Raw genomic sequence first — 26,321 nt, 5'->3', positions numbered from 1 at the left:
CGTTTTCCATGTTCATATAAAATTTAATAATTTCAGCTTAGAAACGTCGCTGTGAAGAAATAACTACTTTAAATGACAAGGTAGATGCCCTCCAGCAGGTGGCAGCACTCCACCAATTGCGTTTATGTCGCAACCAAAGAAGAAGAGTCTCGCGCTGCCTTCTAGGAAGAGACGATGTTACTGTATTGTTATTGTTTATGTGTAAAGCCCGTTTAAGCCAAAGGCGCAGGGAAACTTTCACACTCTCCAGAAAGAAATGTACAACGGCAGTTCTCCTCCGAGATGGGGCTACCCACCTCCTCAGAGGCCCTATCTTCCAATACCTTGCTTTGGAGAGAGCCAAAATAGACCCAGACCTCCCCACAGCTACAACAATTACAGACAGCCGGACTCGTACCCCAGCTCCCCGCCGCGCAGGTACCCCTCCCCCGGACCAGGACGTCACCGAAATGGTCACTTCCGGAGTGATGATCCGCCCAGACAGGTGAGAATCAATCAATCAATCAATCAATCAATCAATCTTTATTTATATAGCATCTTTTACCATCAAAACTGTTTCAAGGCGCTTTCCAGAATCCCAGGGCCTAACCACAGACAGTGGCAAGGAAAAACTCCCCTTTAACAGGAAAAAACTTTGAGCAGGACCAGGCTCATGTAGGGGGACCCTCCTGCTGATGGGGGGCTGGGTAGAGAGGGAGGAGAAGGGGGAGGACAGGTAGAGGATAGAATAGAGAGGAGAGGAGAGGAGAGGAGAGGAGAGGAGAGGAGAGGAGAGGAGAGGAGAGGAGAGGAGAGGACGGGCACAGAGCACAGAAACACAGCGGGGCCGGAGGTCATCATGCAGCTCCGAAGGCGGCGGTACCTGTAAATGAATACAGAAGGGGGGGCGAGAGAAGCAGAAAAACTACAGAAGAAAGCAGAGAAAGCCGGGTCCACACGGGATAATGTGTTATTATCATGGCACGGCCATGTAGAAGGTTAATTTCTATAACAAGTAATAAATACGAGATAGTATGTGTTTTCTGTCGCTGAGCTCAGGTGAGCAGATCTATTTCACCTTTGAGATACACAAAATGATTTTTCTCTCATTGCTATGTCTATGCTATCTTGTAGAGGGCTCTGTCACCCCCTAACCCGGTTCCTCTGGATCAAAATCTCATGATCACTGTGGGAAGTGAGCTGACTGGAGCATCTCAACGTGTGCCTTCACACCATCATCACATGTACTGACCAAAAACTATACATTCAGTTTTTTTTACCATTTTTAGAAAAATGAAAGATAGTTCAAATTGAGACCATGGTTTACAGTCACAGATTTTTCACTGAAGTTCCCAACAAATTTTGATCTGGGTTTACCTTGACAGTGATCACAGCCCTCAAACAAAATCCAGAAGCCCGAGCTGGGGTCATGGCAGGAGCAGAGGTCGCAGCAAGAGCCCGGCCAAGGGCAAGAGCCAGTCCAGGAGCAAGAGCCGGTCCAGGAGCAGGGGCCGGTCCAGGAGCAGGGGCCAGGCCAGGAGCAAGAGCCGGGCCAGGAGCAGGGGCCAGGCCAGGAGCAAGAGCCGGGCCAGGAGCAAGAGCCGGGCCAGGAGCAAGAGCCGGGCCAGGAGCAAGAGCCAGTCCAGGAGCAGGGGCCGGTCCAGGAGCAGGGACCGGTCCAGGAGCAGGGGCCGGACCAGGAGCAAGAGCCGGGCCAGGAGCAAGAGCCGGGCCAGGAGCGGGGACCGGGCCAGGAGCAAGAGCCGGGCCAGAAGTAGGGGCCGATCCAGGAGCAAGAGCCGGGCCAGGAGCAAGAGCAGGACCAGAAGAAAGAGCAGCAGATCGAGATCCAGGTCAAGCGATAGAAGCCGACGATGGGGCTCTGGTCGTAGCAGGAGTCAGTGCAGCAGCAGCGATGGTGATGATGATACAAAACCACTAAATGAGTTCAGAGAGCTGCAAAGTGCTCGACGCAGGAAGGAGCTGGAGGAGATGTTGAGTCTCCCAGCAAAGTCTATCTTAAAGAAACGCTGTGACTCTGAGGACTCCAGGGTAACACACACATTTTTTTGTCATAAGTACATATCTCTCCAAGTACCTTTTGTTACTAGTAATTAACAATACTAATTAAGAATATCCCTAAAATCCTGAACAGATTTTGAGGTTTGTGGGTCAGTGCAGAAGTTGTGACGTTGTGTGTTTCAGAGTGCAGATTCTCCAAGCGTTCTTGAATCGTCCAGCATGTCGACGGTGGCTGAACAACTGCTGCTGGCCTTTAAAGGCCTGGAGCCTCACAGGATGGCCACTGTGCTGTCGGAGCTGCAGTCCAACTCACAGATGGCCCAACGCACCAACCTGGACTCTGACATCAGAGAGATCTTTAAGCTGTTGGGCAGTCAGAAAAATACTGCAGACGACATCGACGATGAGGAGAAGTTCTTGTACGGAGACTCGGAGGATCCTAAAGGTCAGGCAACATCTGAGCCAGTCCGAAACCACGGCCTGGATCTGTATGGAGACGTGACGGAGGACACGTTGTACGGAGACTTCCCTGATGAAAACGCTGCCATTACCAAGCCAAATGTGTCTGTTCAGTTGGCAAACCCCACCTGTCCACCAGGTACGGAGCCGCTTAAGCAGGAGGAGCGTCGGGCGCTGGAGGAGTACGAGAAAATGCAGGAGCTGTTGAAAACCATCGGCTTGGACCTCGGTGTGGCTGAGATTAGCAAGATGGCTGCCAGGACCAAAGAGAGGCTGCAAGGGAACAAGGCCCCTCCAAAGACACCCACCCGACGTAGACGGTACTCCTCAGACAGTTCAAATGGCGGCGGGAGTCCCGGGAGGCGGAGCCGAAGTGGAAGTTCCAGCAGCAGCAGCGGGAGTCGCAGCGGCAGGAGACGGGACGGCTGGAGTAGCGATGATGGCAACAGGAAGGTCACAGCACCACTGAGATATCCCAGAGACAGAGATGCTAAAGAGCTGAAGGCTGAGCCTCAGCAGCAAAATGGACCCACGGCCTGTTCCCGCCCTCCTCAGAGTGTGATACCAATCCCAACTTACCCCCCACCACCCGTCCACGGAATGATTCCCCCCAACTACCCCCCACCTGCTTATGGCCAGTATGGAAACTACCTTCCTTATGTGCCCCAGCAATGGCCGCCCATGTACCCACCCCCCAACATGAACCCACCACCCAACGTGAACGTGCCCCCTCCCACTGTCCCAGAGAATTACCCCCACCCAGTGACCTACAATGATTCCCTAAATAAAGTGGCTCCTGGGCCGAGGGCAACAGGTCAGTGAACCTTCAGTTTATGTTCATTTAATGTAATAATCAAATCGGATAACAACAAAAATCCTATGTATCTTTCTTTTATCTGTTGAAATCATCAGAATGTTAATGGAATTTAAACATACTTTCTACAACCTGTCCTGACACAAGTGAAAGATTTCATCACTATGACTGTTGTGTCATTGCAGGTGTTGTGAAGCGCACAGAGGCAGAAAAAGTTGGGTCCTACGAGAGGAGGATGTCTGAGGAGCAGAACAACGAGAGCCAGAAGCAAAAGGTTCCCAGTGGAGTTGGGACTCACACTGATGATGTCACAGAGGTGAGGTCAGCTGACCCTGTGCTCACTGTGTTCAGGTTCTGGAGGAGAGAGAGAAGCTGAGGCAGGAGAGAGAGGTGAGGATGAAGAAGAAAGAATATCTGATGAAAGAGCTGGAGAGACTAAGGAAGCAACAAGGTGAGTGTCACAGGGTTGCTGACATCATCGCTGCGGTTTGAAATTCTGATGTTTTTCTTTATTTTAACACCAGGGGAGCTTCTGAGGAAGAAACGGAGGGAGAAGGGTGGCCACAAAGACCCTCTGCTGGAGGAGATCAGCCTCCTGCAGGACGAGGTCATGAAACAGATCTCCACTCTACGCAGCGAACACGAAGCCGCTGAGAAGAAACGCACGGAGCTGGAGACGGTGGCGCTCATCCTCGGCCTCGGCCCATCTGACCGTCCCAGTGGGAGAAGCTGGGCAGCCAAAGAGCCGGAAGATGGTGCAGCGCCACAGAGCGAGAGGAACCAACAGGCGCAGAGAAGCAGTGAGGGAGAGTCGGCAGCCAACAGATCCCCCAGAACGGTAGGAGGTCCAACAGGAAGTTCTCCTGAGAGTCCAAACCAGGTGCAGCTGCTACTGTCAGACATTATTCACATTTAAGGAAGTTGTAAGGAGGCGATCCAGGTTAAGTCCAGAGACAGAAGTGGATAAAAACTGTCCTGAAGTGTCAGGCAGCCTGCTGCCCTGCAGGAAGTAGTCGGGTCCTGCAGCTTCATCTGCAGAGAGCACTGGTTCATAAATAAGTTCTTAAGAACATGCAGCCATGAACTCATTAAACATTACGTACAAGTATTTTAGAAACCACACACAACCTCTAGACTTCCTCAATAAACAATTGCATGTTTACATTAATCAACCAATAGTGGAGAAAAAAGGTTATGGAGACGACTGGAACTGTGGTTGAAGAAAAGGGTTTGATGGAGTGTTGCCAAAGCTGCTGAGTGGAGCACGTCTCATGAATGTCAGCACCATGAATATGGTGAATGTAAGATTTATCCAAATACTATTATTATTTGGATAATCTTGTCCGTAATCGTGATGAGAAATGCTCGGACGGCGTCTAAATTTTCTCAGTTAAAGATTCGCAACGTCGGTTTATTTGGTGGATTGTCGATAAAGTTTTCTCGACTAGCATCATGGAGGCCGGAGCTCAGTGAAGGTAAGAAAACTATAAATGTAATGGTTTTATAGAAAAGTGTTTGGACTGCCTCCGCTTCAGCTGATGTTTGATGCTCTTCCATCTTTGCTCCTCAGCAGACGACGTCATCGAGCACCACCCTGAAAGCTCCGCCTCTCTGTACCTCTGCCACGCCCCCTGCCCCACCCCCAGATCCCTTTGAATACTACGACGCTGGAAATCACTGGTGCCAAAAGTGTAACGTGACTTCTGGTTCCATGTTTGATTTTTTCACTCACTGTCACAGCAAAACGCATCGAAAGGTTTGTGTGTTTGTAAAAGCGAGCAGCTTTTCTCACTCTGCTCTGAAGCAACTTCCTCTGTCACACCTGTACACTCCTTTATGTGGCGTTCTCTTCACCTGGAATTTTCTGGATGTCCTCACAGACTCTTGACCCTTACAACCGGCCCTGGGCCCCCACTTCCCCCAAAGCTGTCAATGCCACCGCTTCAGAAGAGAGGCTGTCCAAGCCCGCTAAAGGTAAACTTCCTGTTCTTTGATGCTTTTTCCAGATAATCCTGGAGTGTGAGGTTCTGAAGGTTCTCAGTGAGCTCCTGCTTCCAGGTGGAGCTCAAGTGTTGTGTTTTTAACCCCATCCTGTCCTCACAGCTGCGGAAAATAGACACGGCCCTCAGGTAAACAAATGAGGGCGTGTCTAAACGGCAGCCGTGGCTTTAAAGTGTGCTGCTTGTGTTTTGCTGCAGGTTCTGAGTTCCTGTTGCCTGTCAGAGGGTTCTTCTGCCTGTTGTGTAAAGTGTTCTCTGGAGATGCCATCTGTGCAGAAGAACACGTCACCACACACGCTCACAACGAGAAATACAAGGTGCTTGTTTACCTGTGTGGTTGAGCGGCTGGATGGAATGAGCTTCATGTTCCTGCTTCATCTGACAGGTGGAAGAGTGACACATGTTCTCTTTCCTTTGCTTTCATGTGTCCTCCAACAGCAACAGATGTACGAGAACCCGCTGTATGAACAGAGGAGGAACCTGGACCGGCAGGCAGGACTCACCTCGCAGACAGGTGGGAAAAAACGCAAACACGAGGAAGAGGAGCGGAGAAGCAAAGACAAGGAGGAAAAGAGTAAACACAAAAAGGAGAAAAGGGAAAAAAAGACAGATGACGACCCCGTCCAGGAGGAGGAGGCAGAAGAGAGACTGATCAAGAAAGAGGGCAGAATTCTGGAAGAGGAGAAGCTTTCATACAAGACGAAGGACGATGAAGAGTATCAGTCTGGCAGGAAGGAAGATAAATCCCGCTACACTCGCCAGGAAGAGGACAAGGTGAAAGACAGCAGAAGAGCTGACGATGACAGAGTCAGATACAACAGAGAAGAACATCGATACCGGTACCGCAGGAATGAAGAGCAGCGGTACGACGACCGACCCAAACGTGAGACCAGAGATAAATCCTCTGATCCCAGATCCAAATACGACAGAGAGGAAGGAAAACTGAAGACTGAGAAGGGAACTTTTCAAAAGCCCGATTCTAGTAAATCAGCAGGGAAGACGGAGTTCAGCAAATCTGAACCTCCACCAAAACTCTACGACCCACCAAAGATCTTTTGTGGGCCCAGTCCAGCCATGAAGGCAAAGCTTCGAAAACAGAACCTGGAGATGGGAAAACCAACACCTGTGAGCCCTTTATTTGGAAAGTTCACATGGAAAAAGAAGGAAAACCTTTTGGCAACCGAGGCTCAGAAAGCCGCTGCAGAGTTCATAAAGGAAGACGAAGCTCCCGAGGAGGAATGTCTGGCAAAATCTGTGGCTGCGGCCAAGGAAATTGCCCAGAAACTGGCGACCCAGCAGAACACAGCTTCTCCTTGGGTATCTAACAGCAGCAACCAGGCAGGACTCCGGCCCAGCCTCCCTGCCCCCTCTGCTGTCTTAGGAAAACCCTTCATGATGGGTAAACCAGCACCTCTGAAGAGCTTTCAAAGACCCCCCAACGCCAGTTTGTCTCCTCAGTGTGATGAACTCTCGTTGCCAGTTCCTGTGGCTCCAAATCCCAGTACTCCCATCAGACCCCAGAATCCAAGTTTAGCCAATTGTCCTCTGGAGGTTTCTTCACACAAGAGCAGGTCCACCAAAAGTTAAGGTTCATGTTTTACCACCAGGTTTCACCAACATTTTTACAAAGCAGGTCCAATCCGTGATCTGACTCTGAGATCATTCATGATGCATTCAATGACTTATAACGCTGGAAAATTCAGACATCTGATTGTAAAAAACACTATTTTTTTTAAATGATCATGTAGAGAATTAGAATTGATTGTTTCATCTTTTTTGAAAACAGAAAATTAAACCATTTTTGTATATTTTCTGTCCAGTTTTCAGTTTGTTTCACGGTCATTAATCAGACAAAAGAAATTGTATCAAATAATGCAAAAATAATTCACTCATAATAATATAATATAACATCATAGAAGTTTATATACTCAACGACCACTTCATCAGGTTGATGTTGTTGCTCCTAAAAGGTTCTTTCAACAAGGTGTTGGAAACCTTCCTCAGAGACTTTAGTCCACATTGACACCTCAGTATCAGGCAGTTGCAGCAGGAGACCACTGGATTCTAGTCGTTGTCATGGTCCAGAAACCAGTGAACTTCCCTGTTCTTAGCTGACAGGAGAGGCCCCGTGTGGTCTCCTGCTGTTGTAGCCTAGCTTCTTCAGGGTTCCTGTTGGGCCAAGTGGTTATTGATCATCTCAGACCAGTCTGACCTCTGACCTCTCACTATATCCAGGCATTTTCTTCCATATAACTCCTGCTCAGTGCATGTACTGGAACTGGAACCATTCTCTGTAAACTGGAGATGGTTGTGTGTGAGAATCCCAGTCGATCAGCAGCTTCTGAAATATATATACCGTATATTTGTGTGTGTGTGTGTGTGTGTGTGTATAAAACTGCATGTTTCTGTATCACCGGTGTTTATTTGAGTCAGTCATTGTCACAGTGGCACTGAAGCAACCAGCTTCTTTTACTTTTCACAGGAAAAACATTAAAAACATCCACCAGAGGCCAAAAAGCAGCTGGGGTGAGTCAAAGCATCTGCTCATCTTTATATTGCAACATATCATGAATTTCTATTAAAATAATTATTTTTGAAATGTGGGTCATTTTCATTCAATATGCAAGAACACTTGTGCCTTATGTTGGTTTCAAAAACTAGCAATATGTCTGATAAACATCCCATCTATTGTTAAACTTGGAAGCACATTCTTCCAGATGCATCTCTACATATGTGCAACTATTGGATTTATCCAGTCTCCAGAGATTCTTGGATTTTGTGAGATGGGCCCATTTTGCCCCAAGAATCCTGCAGTCACCCTGGGTTTGATAGTATAATCAAAATTAAACTGTTTCTGACATTACTGTTTTTGGAAAGTAAGCGTGATTAGATTAAAGGTGTTTTGTTGCTGGGAAGACTAGGCGTTTTCTGCCCTCACCTCCCTCCAAGCCACACCCTCTCCGAATAACTTCCCTTCACCCAATCAGAAAATTACTTCCGTGAGTCACTAGGCAGATTTACACATCGGCAGCCAATCGGATTGCAGGAAGAGAGAAGGGACCCAGGGATCTGAAACAGAACCGGTGACAGCGTCTGAGCCCCAGTAAAAACATCACGGAGCTTCTTTGAAAGAGAATCCCGCAACGTGCTTAAGATGCCAAACAAGCCGAAGAAGGAGAAGGTGAGCAGGCGGCTGCATGCCCTTGTCGTTTTTAGCGTATGGGTGAAACTGTCGGTGTTTGTGGCCCTAAGAGACCTTGTCTGTCTGGCTAATGTAGCACGCTAAGGCCGCGCTAGCAGAGGACAGCTAGGCTAAACGAAGCTAATCGCTAGCTGCAGAGTGGCATCATAAATCAGCGCCTGCGGCTGGGAGCGGAGTGTCACCGTTAAACACCGCACCCCGGCGGCGTGCCTGGCCCGGGTTCAGGCGCGCTGTTCACTGTCAACAAACCGCAGATTTCCCGCTGTTGCCGCCCTGGAGCTCCACGGAGAAACTACTGTCTGGTCCCTTCAATAATTTATCCTGCGGACACCCGGCTGGAAAACGACATCAGCCTGGTTCTCCCCACTGTGACTCATCATGAACGAGTACTCTCATCAAACATGGAAATTGGATTCAAGGCGGCCTGATTGTCACTCTCTTGTCATGCCTCTGCCAGGCGAGGACTGGCTGTTTGTTTAATGGGTGGTGGTTCATCCAGACCCCCCTGTGACCCTCCCAGATCTCCATCAGAGGACTGCGTCCCTGCACACAAGGGTCACAATTAAAGTGTATTTTAACCCCAAGAACTGTCAGGGACAATGAAAATCACCATGAAGGCTCAAACATCTGACTTCGGAGGTGTATGAAGTAACAGTATATAGCAAACGTCTGATGTTTGCAGCGTTGTCAAGGAGATAGGTTGGTTAACATCATGTGAGCAGCATATATGACTTCAGTCACATGTCCCATGCTGAAGGGATGAAAGGAGAAACACAACTTTGTGCAGATTAAGTGTTGACTGAATCGTTGTTGCCTTTAGAAAATAACCAGAAGTTTACTTTGGAACAAATCTGCTGCTCTGATCGTTTCTTCAAGTGTTCAAGTGACTTTTTCAGGCAGTAACTGCAAAATGTTTCTCAATCATCCAGGACATTAGTGCCCTAATCTTCAGCCACCAGGCTTCTATTACCTAAACAAGATAATATCATAATAATAATCTTGGTGATAATAGACTTGTTTGGATAATAGAAGCCGGGTTGCCGAGGATTGACGCACTCCGCCCTCCTGAACAGTCACAGACCTGAGTTAATTTTTTATTTAGTTTATTCCAGTACTATAAGCAGGTTTCAGTAGGTTTTATTCTAGGTATCTTTTATTATCTTCTGTTATACTACCAGAAAAAAGAATCCAACCCATTAATTTTGAAACCTCATTGCACTATTAAAAAGGGCACTTTTCAGTGTTTGTGATGATTCTTTATACTGTCAGTGGTCTGTCCTCAGGTCTGTCCTCTTCTGTGCTTTTAGGTCCTCGTGCTGCCTTTCATACTGTAGGGATCCTTGTGTCTCCAGACAAAAGTTGTAATGGTCCATTGCAGCCAGCTGTGGTGACCGTACACCGTCTACTGGTCTTTTATTCTGTGTGCTCTACAAAGGGCCTTTTCTGGGAACAGACTTGTATTCAGAAAATAGAACTATAAATCAATATAATAGATATAAAATTGTTTTTTGGTGACTACAATACATGTTTCTGTTTTTTTGCTGGTGGTATCCAGATACAAAAAAGGAAAGGTCCTCTTACAATGTCGTTGTTTTGGCTCAATGACATCATGCCTCACATGTTGGAGCCTGTGTGGGAGGCAGGTGTACATGCTGGACGGGGACACCATTCACTCAGAACACGCTTCAAACCTGCACAAGCACCTGAGAGAATGTACCAAAATGTCTCTGAGCTGAGATTGAGAGGAGGCTGTATCACTGTAGGAGCCTGTAGATGCCAATAGTTGGTTCTAGGGGTCCTGTGCATGTATCATCTGTAGGTGTTTGTGGGCCTACAGATGTTTCTGTGGTCGGTGTCCTTCACTGTAGGTGAGATCTTTAAGTTGTTTGGTATAGTTTTCTTACATGTGTGACAACAAACAAGTGAAACCTTTTACTCAAGGCCACTAAAGTTTGGTCCATGCATCCATCAAAAGTCACTTTCTGTTTTCTTCTGTGCATACAGGAAACCAGTAAGTCTGCTAAGAGCAGCATGAAGAACAATAACAGCAGTGGGAAAGACTCTGCAGCTGAGAACTCAGACGAGGTGGGTCCACAACACGCAGCCTCAGCTAGTTACCAGAATAATTCAGTCTTTAAGACTTTGTAATCCAAACCTCTGTCATCTGACAGTGTTAGCATGGAAAAGGAGCCCCCAGCATGCATCAGTTGGAATGTAATTTCTGTGTGTTCAGTCCCAGCAGCAGCAGAGCGGCAGTAAGCGTCCCAGTAACAGCGCTCCTCCTCCCACTCAGCTCAATAAGATCAAATACTCCGGGGGTCCTCAGCTTGTGAAGAAGGAGCGCCGGCAGAGCTCATCACGCTTCAGCCTCACCAAGAACAGAGAGCTGCAGAAACTGCCCGCACTCAAAGGTGGTCGCCGGCTAATGCTAATTATACCTGATTATTCCCAATTTAAGTTTGTCATCTCGGCATTTCACGTTGTGTCAAACACAAATACACACTGCTCGAAAACACAGTATCAGGTTAGCGTTAGCCTCCAGTGACTTCTCTCACAGTTCAGATGTGAGCGATCACTTACAGGAATATTTTATTTTTCAAACATCGGAGTTGTGAAATTTTTACGCCTGGAGGGTGAGAAAAGTTTGGCTGTGCTTTGCAGATGCACCCCTCATAGAGCGGGAAGAGCTATTTGTCCAGAAGCTGCGTCAGTGTTGCGTCCTCTTCGACTTTGTTAGCGACCCGCTCAGCGACCTCAAGTATAAGGAAGTGAAGCGAGCCGGTCTCAACGAAATGGTCGAGTATATCACTCACAACAGCGACGTGGTCACAGAGTGCATCTACCCTGAGGCTGTCATCATGGTGAGACCAGTGAAAAAGTCCTGATGTCCTGAATTCTCATGGGGTTTATATCATTCAGTCATTTGAAACAAAGCCGATCATTTGATTTCATTCATTTTCCAATAGTGCGAACCTCTAATTTACTGAGTTATTGTCGTATGTGTCTGTCAGTTTTCGGTCAATTTGTTCCGGACCCTTCCTCCATCCTCCAACCCAACTGGAGCCGAGTTTGACCCTGAAGAGGATGAACCGACACTGGAGGCCGCTTGGCCCCACCTACAGGTGCGTGACCAGTCCTGATGTTATCCGTAATGAGCACGTGATCCACGTTGAAGCCAGGCTAACTTGACGTGCACCTTGTGTCTCCTCAGCTGGTGTATGAGTTTTTCCTTCGCTTCCTGGAGTCTCCGGACTTTCAGCCAAACATTGCCAAAAAATACATCGACCAAAAGTTTGTTATGTCGGTAAGAACGTCTGTCGGGTTCACAGTCGTGACCTGTGACCTGAAGCTTTTTCTAACGTGGGACCTTCTGCTGCAGCTGCTTGAGCTGTTTGACAGCGAAGACCCTCGAGAAAGAGACTTCTTGAAGACCATCCTGCACAGAATCTATGGGAAGTTCCTCGGCTTGCGAGCCTACATCCGTCGCCAAATCAATAATATATTCTACAGGTCAGCACCTTCATCACCTGACCGGTCAACGTACCTTCCAATGTTCCCAGCATGACTGTGTTGCTCCACAGGTTCATCTATGAGACGGAACACCACAATGGTATTGCTGAGCTGCTGGAGATACTGGGCAGGTAACGCACTCACCTGTGTTATCACAGGTCTTTGATTTTCCTGGTTTTCCCTCCGTCACCCCTCCTGTCTGCCTCGCAGCATCATCAACGGTTTTGCTCTCCCTCTGAAAGAAGAACACAAGATGTTTCTGATCCGAGTTCTGCTGCCACTCCATAAAGTCAAGAGTCTGAGTGTCTATCATCCACAGGTACCGTCAGCCTGTCCTCCTCGCATCTCACTGATCCCACTCACCTGTCTCACCTGCCGCCTTTCCTCCTACAGTTGGCGTATTGTGTGGTCCAATTTTTGGAGAAAGACAGCAGTCTCACCGAACCCGTGAGTCTTTGTTTTTCCACAGTCACATTGTTAAATGTTGGCTGTCTGACCTGCTGGTGGGTGTGCTCTCTTATCTTCAGGTGATCATAGGTCTCCTGAAGTTCTGGCCAAAGACTCACAGTCCGAAGGAGGTGATGTTCCTGAACGAGCTGGAGGAGATCCTGGACGTCATTGAGCCGTCTGAGTTCGTCAAAGTCCAGGAGCCGCTCTTCAGACAGCTCGCTAAATGTGTGTCCAGCCCACACTTCCAGGTAGGACACGCAGAACCAGCACTGGAGTGTGATGTCGCGGTGACGTCAAAGATCATCGTGACCGTGTATGATTCAGGTGGCAGAGAGAGCTCTCTACTACTGGAACAACGAGTACATCATGAGTCTAATCAGTGACAACGCCGCCAAGATCCTCCCCATCATGTTCCCCGCCCTCTACAAGAACTCCAAGAGCCACTGGAACAAGTACCTCTCACACACAGACTAAAGTCTTTATTTTGTGGCGTTTTTAGCTACAGTGTTTTAAATCAACATCTCCCTGCTCAGCCCCGGCCTCTCTGCTGTTTCAGCACCATTGTCACTTGCTTCTCCACCCATCGGCCGTTTCCTCACCCCCCCAAGTTCCTTCTCTCCTCTCCTTTTGGTTTAACCCTCGAACCTTGTGTGTTCAGGACAATCCACGGTCTGATCTACAACGCTCTGAAGCTCTTCATGGAGATGAACCAGAAACTGTTCGATGACTGCACGCAGCAGTACAAGGCCGAGAAACAGAAGTAATCCAGTTTTAAAATAAATATTATTAGCACTTGAGACTCACTGGGGGGGTCGGTAAAGTAACCCTGTATGTTTGTGTTTGTGCAGAGAGAAACTGAAGCTGAAGGAGAGAGAGGAGGTGTGGCATAAGATCGAGGAGCTGGCCCGACAGAATCCACAGGTATTTTTCTCTGTTCTCCGTCTAGAGGTCTTTAGGAAATCAAACCCTGTATCGTTCCTTTGCCATCAGTGATAAATCGGAGGCTTCAAATCCACTTCACACGGTCTGATAGTTCCTAAGTTACTACTGGTGATTCTGCAGCTTTCTTCTCTCTGCTCTGGTCTTTTTTGTCATTTTATTTTCATCTCCATCCGTCGCTCACACCCTCTGGATGTTCATTCTTTCAGAGTAAAAAGCTCCGACCTGGACTCCACCCACACGAGGTCAGTAAATGTCGCTCAATTTGGGGGCCCGGCTTCCTACTTGGATCTTTGTGAGTCCGTTATATCTTGTTTTGTGTGGTCGTGTGCTTGTGCTTGCAGTACATGCTGTATTCCGACAATAGTACGACTGTAAACGTCTACACAATGGAGACTGAGACTCCAACAGCTGAAGATATCCAGCTGCTGAAGAAGACTGTGGAGAGCAAAGCCTCACAGGTACGGCTGTTCACTGATCGCCACATCAGTCCGTCAGTCACTCACCTGATTTGCTCCTCTCTCAGGGCATGAAGGACCTGAAGAAAGACAAGATCCTGATGAGAAGGAAGTCGGAGTTGCCACAGGATGTGTACACCATCAAAGCTCTCGAAGCTCACAAGAGAGCTGAGGAGTACCTGACAGCCAACCAGGAGGCTCTCTGACCAGGAAGAGGGTCCCTGCTTAGCGTGACCCTGCCCGCCCTGTCGTGGAGGAACCTGAGGACTGATTGGGACTCAGCTGCCACTGCGTTCAGTAAATCAAAAACCAACCTCCTCACTTCTGATCCCTGGTGGCTGAAATCAAATAAGACACTGTGTACGTCTGCAGTCATGTGATGATCACATCAGCTTCATGTTGCACTAATTACATCTGGGGCTCTGAATACGGTGGGTGTGCTTCTGCTCCTCGAGGTGTGCTGATGAGTGGCCAGCTGTGTGTTGTTCAGGTTCACTATAGAGCGTTTCAAAGGAATTCTCTGCTGGAATTACTAAACGGAACCAAGAGACCCTGAAGATTCTGCCATATTCAGCTCCCACACATCCCGTCTGTCATGTAAACGTGGCACAGATGAGCTCATCTGCTCACTTCAGAGTCGCTGCCCTCACCTGACCCCAACCAATCACTCGTCAAGTCTGGATGTGTGTTTGAGTGACCTTTCCTCTAATGAAGACAGTGAATGTAGCCATCCAATCAGCATCCAGCAGAGGTTGCATTATTTTCATATTTATCTGACATCACCAGTTTTAAACCAATGAGAGGTGGCTTGCATGAGGACGCCACTTCATCCTTTTCGTTTTGACCAGTGAAAATGTCAAGACATGGTGATGTGTTCAAGAGTTGTGGGACATTTCCAGACCACTCTGAGCACCGGCTCTCGTCTTCATTTTTTGGCGGGGGAAAAAAATGAACCATCAGAATGTTCTGAGAGCTCAAGTCTGTTCTGATCACTTCCTGTGTCTCTTGTTGCAACTGTTTTGTGAAGCAGCTACAGGTAATGCCCACGTCTGTTCTGATCCCCTTGAGTAAGAGCTTGATTGGCTGTTAGGATACCGTGACAGCCATGTGACCTTTTCTCTAAATTCCACAAACCACGCAGGGTATGTGACATCTCGCATCTTTCATTTCAGTATCATGGACAGTTCTCAATCGACGAGAAAAACAGACTCCTCATCCTCTGCTGGCTCTTTTCTGTGCAAACACGTTGATATGGTCACATTTGGAGTCAGTCTTTCATGATTCCAGGTGGATCAGGTCAGGATGGTGTAACATCAGCTCTGAAAATGTTGCTGTCTTTGTTTGCTTTGATCATTGTCTTCTCCGTCATTGCTGTGATACCAAACAGAAATCTTCTCTGTTCTGCGTCAAGATAAATGTCACCTTTCTAGAAGAAAATACTGGATAAATGTGGTAGAAGCTACAATTTGCGTTATCTGACAGACGGACGTTGGCCTCCGACAAACGTTGGCTCGTATTTTAGAGACCAAACTGAATGTTTAGATTGAAGGTGTTTAAAACACAGATGGATTTTTTTTTTTTAAGTTGGAGGGAAAAAATCCAGATGGAAGACGAATGAACTGCAGTTTATCGACAGCGCCTCCTTGCAGGCCACGCCCCGGCATAATGCTCTCATTTTTCTTGTTGCATGTATTTTTTCTATCGACATCGGTTACATTCCAGCAGCGCAGTATCCGCTCCTGCTCTCACCACGCAGCTTCGCAAAAGCTGCCATATTTCAATCAACTCTGATTTGCAGATTTCCCCCTTTGTTCAGTATTTGCCAACAGTGAGCGGCTGAACCAAATTAAATGTCTACGTGCTCACTTCCTGTGATTTCTGTGTGACAGATCAGAGGATAAAATTGGATGTTTTTCATGTGATGAACTCTGTCAGAAACATTTATTTTGTCATCTGCAATGACTCAAACTTGAAAGAGTGAGGTGGAAATGCTAGGGGTGGTAATCTATCCACACCAAATGCTGCTTCCTGTTTCCTGAACAGATGTTTATTTTGAGTCGTCTGATTTTGTACAGATGTTCATATACACAAAGTAGAGAAATAAAGTGAAAAACATCTTTGGCATATTGGCTGTGATTTCTTTTTTCCTGGTTCAGCCAATCAGATAAGCGCAAATTCAGATCAGACTTTAACACTGAAAGTCCAGGAAGGAAGACTGGTTATCTGACCTGGTGAGTTGTGAAGAAAGACACCAGAGGATTTAAAATCATATAATTTCCCCTTTTCTCAATTGGAAAATAATACTAGTACGTTGAGTAAGCTTTATTTATTTAATGTTGATATGAGCTAATGAACATCTCAGACTGTGTTCCTTTAGGAAAATCAGCTTTATCAGATGATGGCAAACTTTCGTTACATCAGAACATTTTAACAACAAATTATTTACAGGGGTAGAGAACCAACAAAAAAGAAGCGTGGTAGAAAAACTGGAAAGGTGGTTCAGCTTCATGTGTGTCCTTGATGACAGCTCAGTCTTGTTCCAGAGTCAGAACCTGGTTCTTGTATGACAGCAAACAGGCACTGAAGCGAAATGTGGTTGCTAATATGGTCTGGTTTAAAATCTGGATGTAATTAGTGATTTTATTTTTTTTTTGAGTGAAACTGAGCAATTATGTTTTTAGATTGACTGTTTTAATTAACAAAAAGGGTCTGGGTTAGATTCCCACTGTTCCACTTCATGTCACAAAAGAGGCGGTTTTCGATTGGTGACACATACATTTGGCCACCTGTCAGTGGTCCTGTTGGTGTCCAGGTCCAGTAATGTTGTTCCTGCGAATGAGTTGCAGGGCAGCAGCACTCTGGCGGCTCTGCAGTGCCTTCTGGACCACGTCCTCCCACTGGTCATCTGAGATCTCCTTGGCCCATGATGGCACACTGAGAGATGGCAATGCCACAGCTGCCATTGTCCTCTTCACTAGCTCCACGTGGTCTACAGGGACACAGGAAATGGTGTCAGGAGGCTGGAAGTGGGCGGTGTCAGGATGAAAACTAGAGCAGGACATGCCTCACCTGCATCCATGGGGATGGAAGCCCGGCTCCGCTGTGCTGCTGCCACCTCAGCATCTTCTTCTTCCTCGTCGCTGTCTGGAGGTGGGGCTTCAGGAAGGTGGAGCCCCATCACCTGCAGGTCACACTGCCGCTAAGAACAAAGTCATACGCCCTAACTGGAGTATAACTCAACAGAACTCACCTGTATCCTGCTCTGCACATCTTGCAGCTCCCCCCTATCGTCCCCATCCTCCCCTGGCTCCTGGTTCAGAGGTTGGTAATAATACCCTCCACTTTGCTCCTCGCCCTCCTCCTCTTCCTCTCCATCCAGCTCCATGTCTATCCCCTCTTCTCCCTCCTCTCCTCCATTCCATACTGGCAGCTGTGCTCCGTCAGCTGGACGCTCCTCTTCTCCCAAATCACCCTCCGAGTTTTGCATCACTCGTTCGGGACCCATCACCTCCATCCACTGAGAGACAGTGCAAAGAATGATGGAGTAGTAACCCAGGAGACGTAGGTTTCTCCACCACTCCGACGATTGATGCTTCGAAGCTACAAGATTCGCGCAGTTGACTACACAAGATGATGATCAGGAGCGGCTGTTGACGCTTACTTCTGCAATGTTTGCTGTCGTCATCACCACCATCATCGCCATTCTTATTTTTTAATGCTATTATTCCTAGCGAGGGGGTGAGGGGGGTAAAGTGATGATAGTTCTTACCTGTGTGTCTGCTCGCCACTGTTAGCCGCTGCTAGTACAGCTGATCGTCGAACAAAACACTTCCGTGTTGCGTAATACGTCATGCTGTCCGACGCAAACGTCAGCGCTTCAGCTGCTGGAGCACCGAGTGATCAGCAGGCGACGCAGTTTCAGCTCTAAAACAGTCAAATGTCATACAGCAACACCAATGAATCCCGACGACTGAATATCCTTTTATCCTGCTGATCTTTTGTGCGAAATAAACACCAGTTCAGCAATGCTTTGTCAATGGGGTATTGGGTTTCTCAAAAAGATTAAGGATAAAACAAAAAGAAGAAAGTGGGGATCAGGTTTTTTTTTAGTGCTGAATTATCATGAAATTAAACGTTTAATTACAGAAACCGGTAGCGGTATCGAAAGGATAATCGGTAGGAGGGTTTGTGCCGTGTTACGTCACAACTGTAAAGATTGTCTATGTCACAGATGGAGTCACTGTAAAGGTGTCATTGTTTTGTTTGGCTATTATAATGTGTGAAATTGTTCAATTCATAGATGATCAATCATTGTCTTTTCTTTCTTTTAAGCTGTTTTCCTAAAATGTATTTCGCTCAAATCAACATTATTCTTGTCTGCCCCCTTTTTGAACGAGATCCACTCCCGATTCGTTGTCGGCAAACACATGAGAGTGAGATGTCTTTCTAATCCGTCTCTTTCTCCCTGGTTCTCATAGTAACGCTCACCTGCAGAAACACACCGACACCCGCGAAGCTCCACTGGACGACAGAAAGACCCCTGCCCTGCTGCAGGACACCTCCGCCTCCTGACTCCGCTGCTGATTAATCCTAATCAATTGATACACAGATCGATCATCTCTGGAGCCCCTTCCAGCGCGTCAGAAGCTGCGCGTGGCCTTTTGCGCAGTTATAGAACCAGCTAATGATGACATCAGCGCGTGAAAGTCCCGATCCACTGCTCTTCAGCTGATCAATAATATATCAGGTTAATTGATGACATTGATCTTATTACGCCACAGTTGATGTGGATCAGCCTGTAATCGTTGATAATACACGTGTTATCACGTCTGCTGTGTTTTGAAAATATTAACTCGTTGTTTGTAGTAATTGTTGAATGATGATCAAATCCGTTGTCTCATATGGTTAAGTTACTGCTAAATTTCCCATTTTTACCTTATGTTGGAAGATATTTTACCTGTCAACGAGCATAATCAAAACATGTGATGATTTCTGATTTCTGAGCAGTTTCATTATAGTTTTCTCTTTTCATGATCAGCAGAGGCAGAGGAAGCCCCCGATGGCTGGCTGCAGTATACATCTGTCGCGTCTCCTTTGCATTAGTAAATTGGCATTTCGGTCTTTAATTGTTAACAGATTTATGAAAAAGGTTGGCTTGCACGCAAGGTTAAAAGGGTCGATTCTGCAGCAGTTTGATACCTGAGCCACTATCAGACCAAGATGGCAGCTGTAGCATCTGATATGTTTCCTCTTTGTGCTAGTTCAGGTGTTCCAGTCCTCCCAGGATGCTTCCGGCTTCCATCCAGATCACAGGGGAGCTGCTGTCGGCAGCTGAGGTCCAGGACATCTGCGAAAGCCTGAAGGAGGACAGCGTCCGGCTGCTGTCCGTTCGTGGCTGCCAGCTCTCTGATCGTGACTTTGGACATGTTTGCCGTGGTGTTGCTGAGTCGCGCTCACTCGCCCAGCTCAACCTGAACCTGGGGGTCGTCTCCAGCATCAGCCGCACTCGACACCTGGCTGATGCCCTGAAGACGAACCGCTCCCTGCAGACCCTCTTGTAAATGTTATCAGTAGTTAATAAATTACGCACTAAACCTCACAAACTGTTTGGATGTTGAGCTTCTGTTCGTGTCTCTTCTACAGTCTCCATGGCAGCCCACTGTTGGATGCTGGCCTGGTAACCCTGAACCCGGCGCTGTCCACCCACCCAACACTGGTCTGCCTTGACCTGGGAGACTGCATGCTTGGAGACGAGGCACTGGGTCTCATTTGTGGGATGCTGCCACCTGATGGAGCAAAGTCCGGTAACGATGACGTTTATTTTTCTTAAATTACTTACGTTTCTTTTTGTTTTCTGATCATTTAAATCCATCTGTTTATAGTGATAAATGAGTAATGTCTGACACTGTGGTGACCTTAGAAACACCCTAGAACCAAACCAGCACTCAGTCTCTTCAGCAGCCAGCTACTGGTACTACACTGGTTTTCATGTGTGGATTTATTCTTTTAACAAGGTCTTGTTTTAGTTTCCCCTTGTGACTAAGTTCTGAACCAGCAGCACAAAGAACTTGTGGTCTCAGTCCACTGTCACATGATCAAGTGGAACCAGACCATCTCCCTAGACTCATTACATCAGACATCCCATCACTAATCAGGAGACTCTGCTGTCCTGTGTTACATCATCTGTGTCGCAGGTCTGAGGGAGCTCACACTGAGTGCCAACCCAGGAATCAGTTCCAAAGGCTGGGCTCGACTGGCCATCGCTGTCGCTCACAGCTCTCAGCTCCGGGTGCTCAATCTGGACTATAACCCGCTGGGTACCTGCTCTCAGCCACTACTGTTCGCTAGACTGTTCTGGTCATTTTTCCGGCTTAAACCTTCTTGCTCCCCCTGCAGGTGATCAGATTGCAGGGATGCTGGCGGTGGCTGTTGCGTCTAGCAGAACACTGGAAGTTCTGGATCTGGAAGGAACTGGTCTGACCAATCAATCTGCACAGGTGGACCTAACATTACACTGTCCAGCAGGGGAGCGTGCGCCTTTCACGCTGATTCTGGATCAGTTTTTCAACTGCTGTTGTGGGGTCATTAGCACAGGGTGACAGATGTTCTGACTGTTCCTGTGCAGGTGTTCCTGGACATGGTTGAGAACTACCCCACCAGTCTGCGTGTTCTGGTTCTGGCTGAGAACTCCATTAGCCCGGAGCTGCAGCAGCAGATCTGTGACCTGCTCTCTGAAGGCGAGGAGGACGACAGAGATGCCCCGCCCCTGCGGTCTGACCCCACCTCCAACAGGGCAGTTCTGCCAGTCAGATTTAAATACCAGCCAATCAGAAGCATGCAGGCCCCCACCTGGCTCCTCCCCCACAGCAGTAAGGGTTGAATCTCCCCCTTCTTCTCTCTTCAAATCTCAATTTTCTGGCAATTTTCATCAGCATATAAGCTCTGCTGGTACATTCCTATTATCTCCTGGTTGAAATGGGACATTCTGGTTGTGCTGGTCTGGTAGTTGCAACATCTGTGACCTGGGATAGTGTGATTGTTGCGTGGTTTGTGTGTTTTTTTTGTTTGAGCACGTTCTCTCTGTTCTCTTTCTGTTACGGTTTTTGATGTTACCGTAACAAACTTATTTTCAAATTGGGTAAGTAAGTACACAAGGCCCTTGCATGAGCTCCACTGACACATTTTTGCCTGAAATTATGTGGTGGTCAGCTGCTGATCAATAACTTGTTTAATGCTAGACAGGGTGGGAAGAAATGGCTGCGATCCCTTTAAATATACCTTATCACTCTTTGACCCCACAGACTTCAGCACCCAGGTGGTCTTACTGACATCAGATGTAGGTGAGAGCTTACTGGCTGAGACTGAGCTGTGACCCTCTCCTACCTTCCGGAGATGCTCATTTCCAGTTTGATTTATGTTGTATTCATTCGACACTGCAAAACTCAAACTCCTTCTTCATCCTTTTTGTGCATCCACCTTTACCGAATGTGTACTGCAGTCTGTTTTCATTATAAAACACATCCTTGAACTTTGCCCCATTTCTGTCTGTGCAGAGGATTGTGGGTAAGACTACTCTAAATAACATAGTATGTGGTATTTTTAACATGCAGTGTTTGATGTATCAGGTGTGAGACTGTGTAGGGTCTAGCTTACAGGAGGTTAGTTTGTAATTTTGAACGCATTAAAGTTTTCTTTAATGTTTACACTCAGACGTTTGTGATGGATATTTGCTGCTGAAACATCGCAGTAATAAAATTTTATATCGAGAACGGCTCTGACTCATTCATCAGGGAATGATGTTTGATATTTATAGACGCACTTGTTCACAAAATGGCAAAAATGCTAAAAATGCTTTCAATTGATCTGTTAGTCTGACAAGTGGATTCTTTGTTCATGACCTAACCATATTTTAATTTTTCTTTTTTACAGTCCGAAACCTAAAAACAGCTTTCAAAATGCTAATTTAGTGTTTTCTTAGCCCTATTGTTGAAGTGGTAATATTATTAAATGTAGTTACTATAAGCACCAGCAGAGGGAGACTTAACTGTTTATACTGGAATTTTTAGCATAAAGTTAATTTATAAAGAAAATTAAAATGTTGTGAACAATATCTCAGGTTTAGTATTTAAAACTGTGCAACATTTAACAAAATAAAATTCAAAACAATTTTTGTCACATTAAACAAGCAATTATGCGTCATTCCAGCAGTTCTGCGTCTCACAACCCTTCCTGGAGCTTTCAGACATCTGGGTTGGTGCAATGTGGGAAATGTCTTGCTGGTCTGTTTTTTTCCTCTCTGCTTCTGCCACATTCAGGAAGCTAATCCGACACTCCTGCTCGTCTGAGCGCCCCTGACGTTTGGTCTTCTGCTGCTGCTTATGTGATGACATTGACGTCAACGTGCAGCAGGGCGCGCGGTCATGGTGCTGGCACCGCCCATGCAGTATGAGGGCAGATGTTAGCGCCACGGCACCCAGTGTAATCGTGGCTAGAATCAACAGTATGACCAGCTGAACCTCCGACAGACCACCACCACGCTCACTTACTGACACCAGCAGCCTGTCACCATGGTTACTGCTGTTGCCAGTGCCCCTGTCCTCGTTTTTATTTTCAGTGGTCTTGTGACTTCTGAATGTATTTCCCTCCCGGCCTTGTGTGGCCCTGAGCAAAGTCTCACAGGTGGCTCCAGTATAACCAGGTTGGCATATACAGTGGAAGCTCCCAACAAGGTCAATGCAGCGGCCGCCATTGAGGCAAGGCTGGCTGATGCAGTCATCCCGGTTGATGGTGCAGAAACGTCCACTGAAACCAGCTGGACAGACGCAAGAGAAACGGTTCACACCATCCAGGCAGGTGGCTCCATTAGCACACGGCCTCATCAGGCAATCATCCACATCGTTCTCACAGCGGCGTCCTGTAAAACCAGCCAGGCAGTGACACGTCAGCTCCTCAGCAAACCCATTGGCATCCTCGCACAGCCCGCCATTTTTACACGGAGACCTGGAGACAAACCAAGAGGAGCATGAACAACACCAAAATAAAACGTCTGACATTGATGGAAGGACAGGGAGGACACACCTCCTCTGGTGACAAGGTCCCGCCCTCAGCTCACAGTTCCTGCCATAGAAACCTTCAGGACACATGCAGGCATATTCACCATTGTCCTCTATCACACAGGTGGCACCATGACGACAAGGCTGCTTCTCTGAGCACACGGACAGGTCTGAAGCAGCAAACACAGTAAATGCATCATCACACTCATATCACCTAGCTTCTCTATTTAATCTTTATTTTTAAAAACCACGACAGAGAACTTTTACTCTGTCACAACTAGTTTAATTACTGTTTTTTGTACCTTTGTCACAGAAGCGCCCCCCCCAGCCTGTCTCACAGTTGCACTGCCAGGGCTGTTGACAGGAGCCATGGCGACAGCCGGGCTTTGGGACGCAGCGTTCGCACTGCTCACCCTCCCATCCGGGGTCACACCTGTAAATGCACATCGGACATGTGATCTTTGCATGTTCAGTAGAGCTCAGGTGAGTTCGATCGGTTCTGCTACGGTCCAACACCCCAATCTCACCTGCAAACTCCTGAATCGTCACAGCGACTGTTGGTGTCATTACAGCTGCATGCGCCTCCTGTGAAGAGCAAGAACATGTGGATGAGTTCCCCTGCAGAGGTAGCACGTTAGCGCTAATCAGGTCAGCTTCACTTCCCATTACTGAAGATTAGATCTGGGCAGGAGGCTCATTATATACAGGCTGTCACAAGAATATTTTGCCTACGTACTGACCGACCGCCGGCCATGACCTCTGACCCTCGGTGTGGGTCTGAAGTGGATCAAGTGTCAGCTGGTATTTGGCATGGATTCTTTTATATGGCAATTCCAACATGAGCTTAAACAGCCGCAGGATGGACCACCGAACACCACAGACACCTGAGTCTGACAGGTCTGACAGGCTGCAAAGGCATCACCAGGAAGGTTTTATTTGTATTTATTTTATTTATTTGTAAGAGAAATTATCTCTGAGAGAAATGATGTCGCAATGATGCGTAAGTGCCCTCTTTAGCATCTAAGGAGGATTTCTTTTTGTGTCCACAAGCCAGGCTCCTCCCTTCTGTTACAAGAGGTACAAGCAAATTGTATGATTATTGATGTTTTAATCATCTCGCAGGGAATAGCCTTGGTTTCCATGACAACGTGAATGCAAAGTATAGTTATCAGCTCGTTCAGAAGCAGTACCTGTATCCCTCGTAAGTCACTAAAAGAAACTAGAACCTCATTATTATATATGACACCCACCTGACTCTGACTTAAAGCAGACATTTTTGGGCTCTCTGCAAAAGTGATAAGGGGGCTTTACCTTGGCCCGTGCACAGCGGTGCCACAAGGATCACAGTGATGTAGCAGAAGAGCAGCAGGAGGCTGGCGGCTGTACGTACTGAACGCATGTCGTTCTGAAAGAGAAATTCACAAAGACGTTCGTGGATGTTTTTTTTTTGTTATAATCAGTTTGAAGAAAGGAAACATCATCTTCGAGGACGGGAAGGGAAGCTCGGCAGTAACGGGGCGGATTTTCCCTCTGATTACCTCATCAAATGTGGTTGCCAGAAGTAAATCCCAACATTCTGACAAATGCATTGGCAAACGTCTGATGATGTTATTTGACCAACATGCCTCATAGGCATAGTGACATCACACTCTTACAATAACACTTCATCCCTTCATCTCAACTCTCAGCAGAAAGCAAAAATGGCATCACTCTTTGATAACCAGTGTGTCAATCCCAAACTGACAGTGGCTCTCTGCCCATATCTACTGCAGAGCATGCTGGGAGATTTATGCTTCTAATCCAACCCATAAATTTCTGAAGTCCTGTACCTACCTGCTGCGTCTCCTCCTCACATGTCTTCAACTTGTCACTTTCCTGCTGTTCTTGTACTTCTTTAGTGTGTGTTGCTGTAGCGACAGACTTATTGGTTTCTGTACCCACACGCTCGACTGGCAGGCAGTAGGAATAATGAGCAGAGTGACAAACACAACCTCTGCAAAGACAGGAACCGACATGCCTAGATAACTCTGCGTGCATGTGTGTGCTTTGGAATGTGAGTGAAGAAAACACACACACATCTTTTTTTTTCAGTGTGCCTGACAAAGAAAAGAATGAGGTGTGTGTGTGTGCGCGCGAGCGCGTGGTGTGTGTTAGAGAATGGATAGCAACAGGTGGCCAATTTAATGCTTCAATGTGTACACATGCATACAGACACACATTCTTGAGTAATGCAGCAGATCCTCTGCTCGCTTCCTGAACCCGCAGCAGAGAGTAACTAAGTATATTTTCTCTTAGATGTAATCTGGAACAATTCAACATTAAAGCCCTACTCAAATGTTATTGTTTTATAAGCCCCGCCCACTACTGCCTTGGAATAGCACATACTACAGATGTCAGTCGAATGATCTACAGTAAGACCGTCTTAGGTGTTCGAGCTGTTACTGTCTGGATTCTTTCAAATTCAAAACTAGCTGCCATGGCAACAAGAAGAGGCTGTGTTTTTGAGTTAACAGTAGGCTAGTTAGCATGCATGCAGGTAAATGACATCTAATTATCAGTGTTATGATTGATTTTCATTTGATCTACCAAGAACAGTAAAACTTATCATTTCTGGACATGCTAAAATTAACTACCCATTTATAGAGAACGTGATTTTAGACACAACTTTCATTTATTGGGCAGAAATAGTGGACATCAAAAGTCAAACTGACAGAACAAAGACCCTCTGATCAACCGTTTTTATTTTGAGGATATTGAAAGACTCTACCGGTAATAGTGGTGGGTGACATCACTCTATTTCATTCCAAGATGCTTTGGAATGAAGTATAGAGTGATGCTTTAGCTAAATTATCACCAACACACTGATTAACCTCTGAAAGGTCAGCCGTTAAAGCAGAACACGTGTCATTATTCTGCTGCGGATCTCACCGATGGCAGCATCACAGCTCACATTTGCCGCGCTGTCATAGTAACGCAAAGCACATTGTAGCAGGTGAGGTTGTTTTACCGCAGCATTGAAAGGTAGTGGAGTCATCTGATAAATACTGATGAACATTACAGCACCAAGATGCAAAAAAATCAGTATCTTTCCCAAAACTGAAGTTACCCAAAAGTACAACAATAAACAATTAAAGTGCATAACGAACAGATCTTACCTTCATCTGGCAGCCTCTTCTTCCTCTGCTGCTGCATTCAAAGTCCCTCTGGACATTTCACACACACACACACACACACACACACACAACACACACACACACACACACACACACACACACAGTGTAGTGGAGGTGGAGCAACTAGGTCTCCTGTTGTTTGTGGTGTTTAATTAAATTCTGATCTGGTGTCAACCGCACCCATCAACAGTGTCACTGTCGCTTTCATCATTTTCACATGCAATTCTGGTTTTAGTAATCTCCATAAAACCCAGTTGTGTTG

At 46.8% G+C, this 26,321-nt stretch overlaps 5 protein-coding genes across 9 annotated transcripts; 3 read left to right on the top strand and 2 right to left on the bottom strand.

Moving 5' to 3' along the window:
• The first annotated feature begins 135 nt into the window (after window positions 1-135).
• Window positions 136-7,639, top strand: znf318 (zinc finger protein 318). Of its 2 annotated transcripts, none has more exons than XM_029834825.1 (11): window positions 136-484; window positions 1,114-1,223; window positions 1,365-2,031; window positions 2,185-3,274; window positions 3,460-3,548; window positions 3,626-3,725; window positions 3,799-4,112; window positions 4,848-5,030; window positions 5,155-5,248; window positions 5,473-5,591; window positions 5,713-7,639. In XM_029834825.1, exons 1-11 carry the CDS (start codon window positions 257-259, stop codon window positions 6,859-6,861), a joined length of 4,143 nt encoding a protein of 1,380 aa, XP_029690685.1. In that variant the 5' UTR covers window positions 136-256; the 3' UTR covers window positions 6,862-7,639. The 2 variants fall into 2 exon arrangements, with proteins under 2 accessions (XP_029690685.1, XP_029690684.1); XM_029834824.1 differs by having other exon boundaries at window positions 4,845-5,030.
• A 149-nt stretch (window positions 7,640-7,788) lies between these two features.
• ppp2r5d (protein phosphatase 2, regulatory subunit B', delta) lies at window positions 7,789-15,957 on the top strand. Its single transcript, XM_011603187.2, has 17 exons — window positions 7,789-8,455; window positions 10,481-10,561; window positions 10,710-10,887; window positions 11,138-11,337; window positions 11,488-11,598; window positions 11,688-11,780; window positions 11,856-11,986; window positions 12,058-12,117; window positions 12,197-12,305; window positions 12,380-12,433; window positions 12,514-12,684; window positions 12,761-12,888; window positions 13,095-13,196; window positions 13,285-13,357; window positions 13,585-13,620; window positions 13,720-13,836; window positions 13,902-15,957. Exons 1-17 carry the CDS (start codon window positions 8,429-8,431, stop codon window positions 14,037-14,039), a joined length of 1,809 nt encoding a protein of 602 aa, XP_011601489.2. The 5' UTR covers window positions 7,789-8,428; the 3' UTR covers window positions 14,040-15,957.
• Window positions 15,958-16,201: 244 nt separating this feature from the next.
• mea1 (male-enhanced antigen 1) lies at window positions 16,202-17,731 on the bottom strand. The gene is made up of 4 exons (XM_003963922.3): window positions 17,603-17,731; window positions 17,084-17,350; window positions 16,903-17,014; window positions 16,202-16,822 (listed from the first exon to the last, which is right to left on the bottom strand). The coding sequence occupies exons 2-4, from the start codon at window positions 17,345-17,347 to the stop codon at window positions 16,623-16,625; spliced, it is 576 nt and encodes a 191-aa protein (XP_003963971.1). The 5' UTR covers window positions 17,348-17,350; window positions 17,603-17,731; the 3' UTR covers window positions 16,202-16,622.
• A 299-nt stretch (window positions 17,732-18,030) lies between these two features.
• Window positions 18,031-21,599, top strand: lrrc73 (leucine rich repeat containing 73). Of its 3 annotated transcripts, none has more exons than XM_011603206.2 (7): window positions 18,031-18,580; window positions 19,100-19,390; window positions 19,477-19,637; window positions 20,028-20,150; window positions 20,230-20,330; window positions 20,459-20,702; window positions 21,135-21,599. In XM_011603206.2, the coding sequence occupies exons 2-7, from the start codon at window positions 19,119-19,121 to the stop codon at window positions 21,203-21,205; spliced, it is 972 nt and encodes a 323-aa protein (XP_011601508.1). In that variant the 5' UTR covers window positions 18,031-18,580; window positions 19,100-19,118; the 3' UTR covers window positions 21,206-21,599. The 3 variants fall into 3 exon arrangements, 2 of the variants coding, with proteins under 2 accessions (XP_011601508.1, XP_029690688.1); XM_029834828.1 differs by having other exon boundaries at window positions 18,034-18,580; window positions 19,095-19,390; XR_003888176.1 differs by having other exon boundaries at window positions 18,037-18,580; window positions 19,095-19,390; window positions 20,459-20,971.
• Window positions 21,600-21,728: 129 nt separating this feature from the next.
• Window positions 21,729-26,085, bottom strand: dlk2 (delta-like 2 homolog (Drosophila)). Of its 2 annotated transcripts, none has more exons than XM_029834826.1 (6): window positions 26,042-26,085; window positions 24,198-24,291; window positions 23,414-23,471; window positions 23,189-23,319; window positions 22,912-23,056; window positions 21,729-22,833 (listed from the first exon to the last, which is right to left on the bottom strand). In XM_029834826.1, the coding sequence occupies exons 1-6, from the start codon at window positions 26,045-26,047 to the stop codon at window positions 22,023-22,025; spliced, it is 1,245 nt and encodes a 414-aa protein (XP_029690686.1). In that variant the 5' UTR covers window positions 26,048-26,085; the 3' UTR covers window positions 21,729-22,022. The 2 variants fall into 2 exon arrangements, with proteins under 2 accessions (XP_029690686.1, XP_029690687.1); XM_029834827.1 differs by lacking the exon at window positions 26,042-26,085 and adding an exon at window positions 24,716-24,899.
• Window positions 26,086-26,321: the final 236 nt, after the last annotated feature.

This window comes from Takifugu rubripes, chromosome 4 (genome assembly GCF_901000725.2).
Source record: "Takifugu rubripes chromosome 4, fTakRub1.2, whole genome shotgun sequence".
NCBI lineage: Eukaryota > Metazoa > Chordata > Actinopteri > Tetraodontiformes > Tetraodontidae > Takifugu > Takifugu rubripes.
Note: the sequence above shows the minus strand (reverse complement) of the source record. Positions and strands in the feature narration are given on the sequence as shown.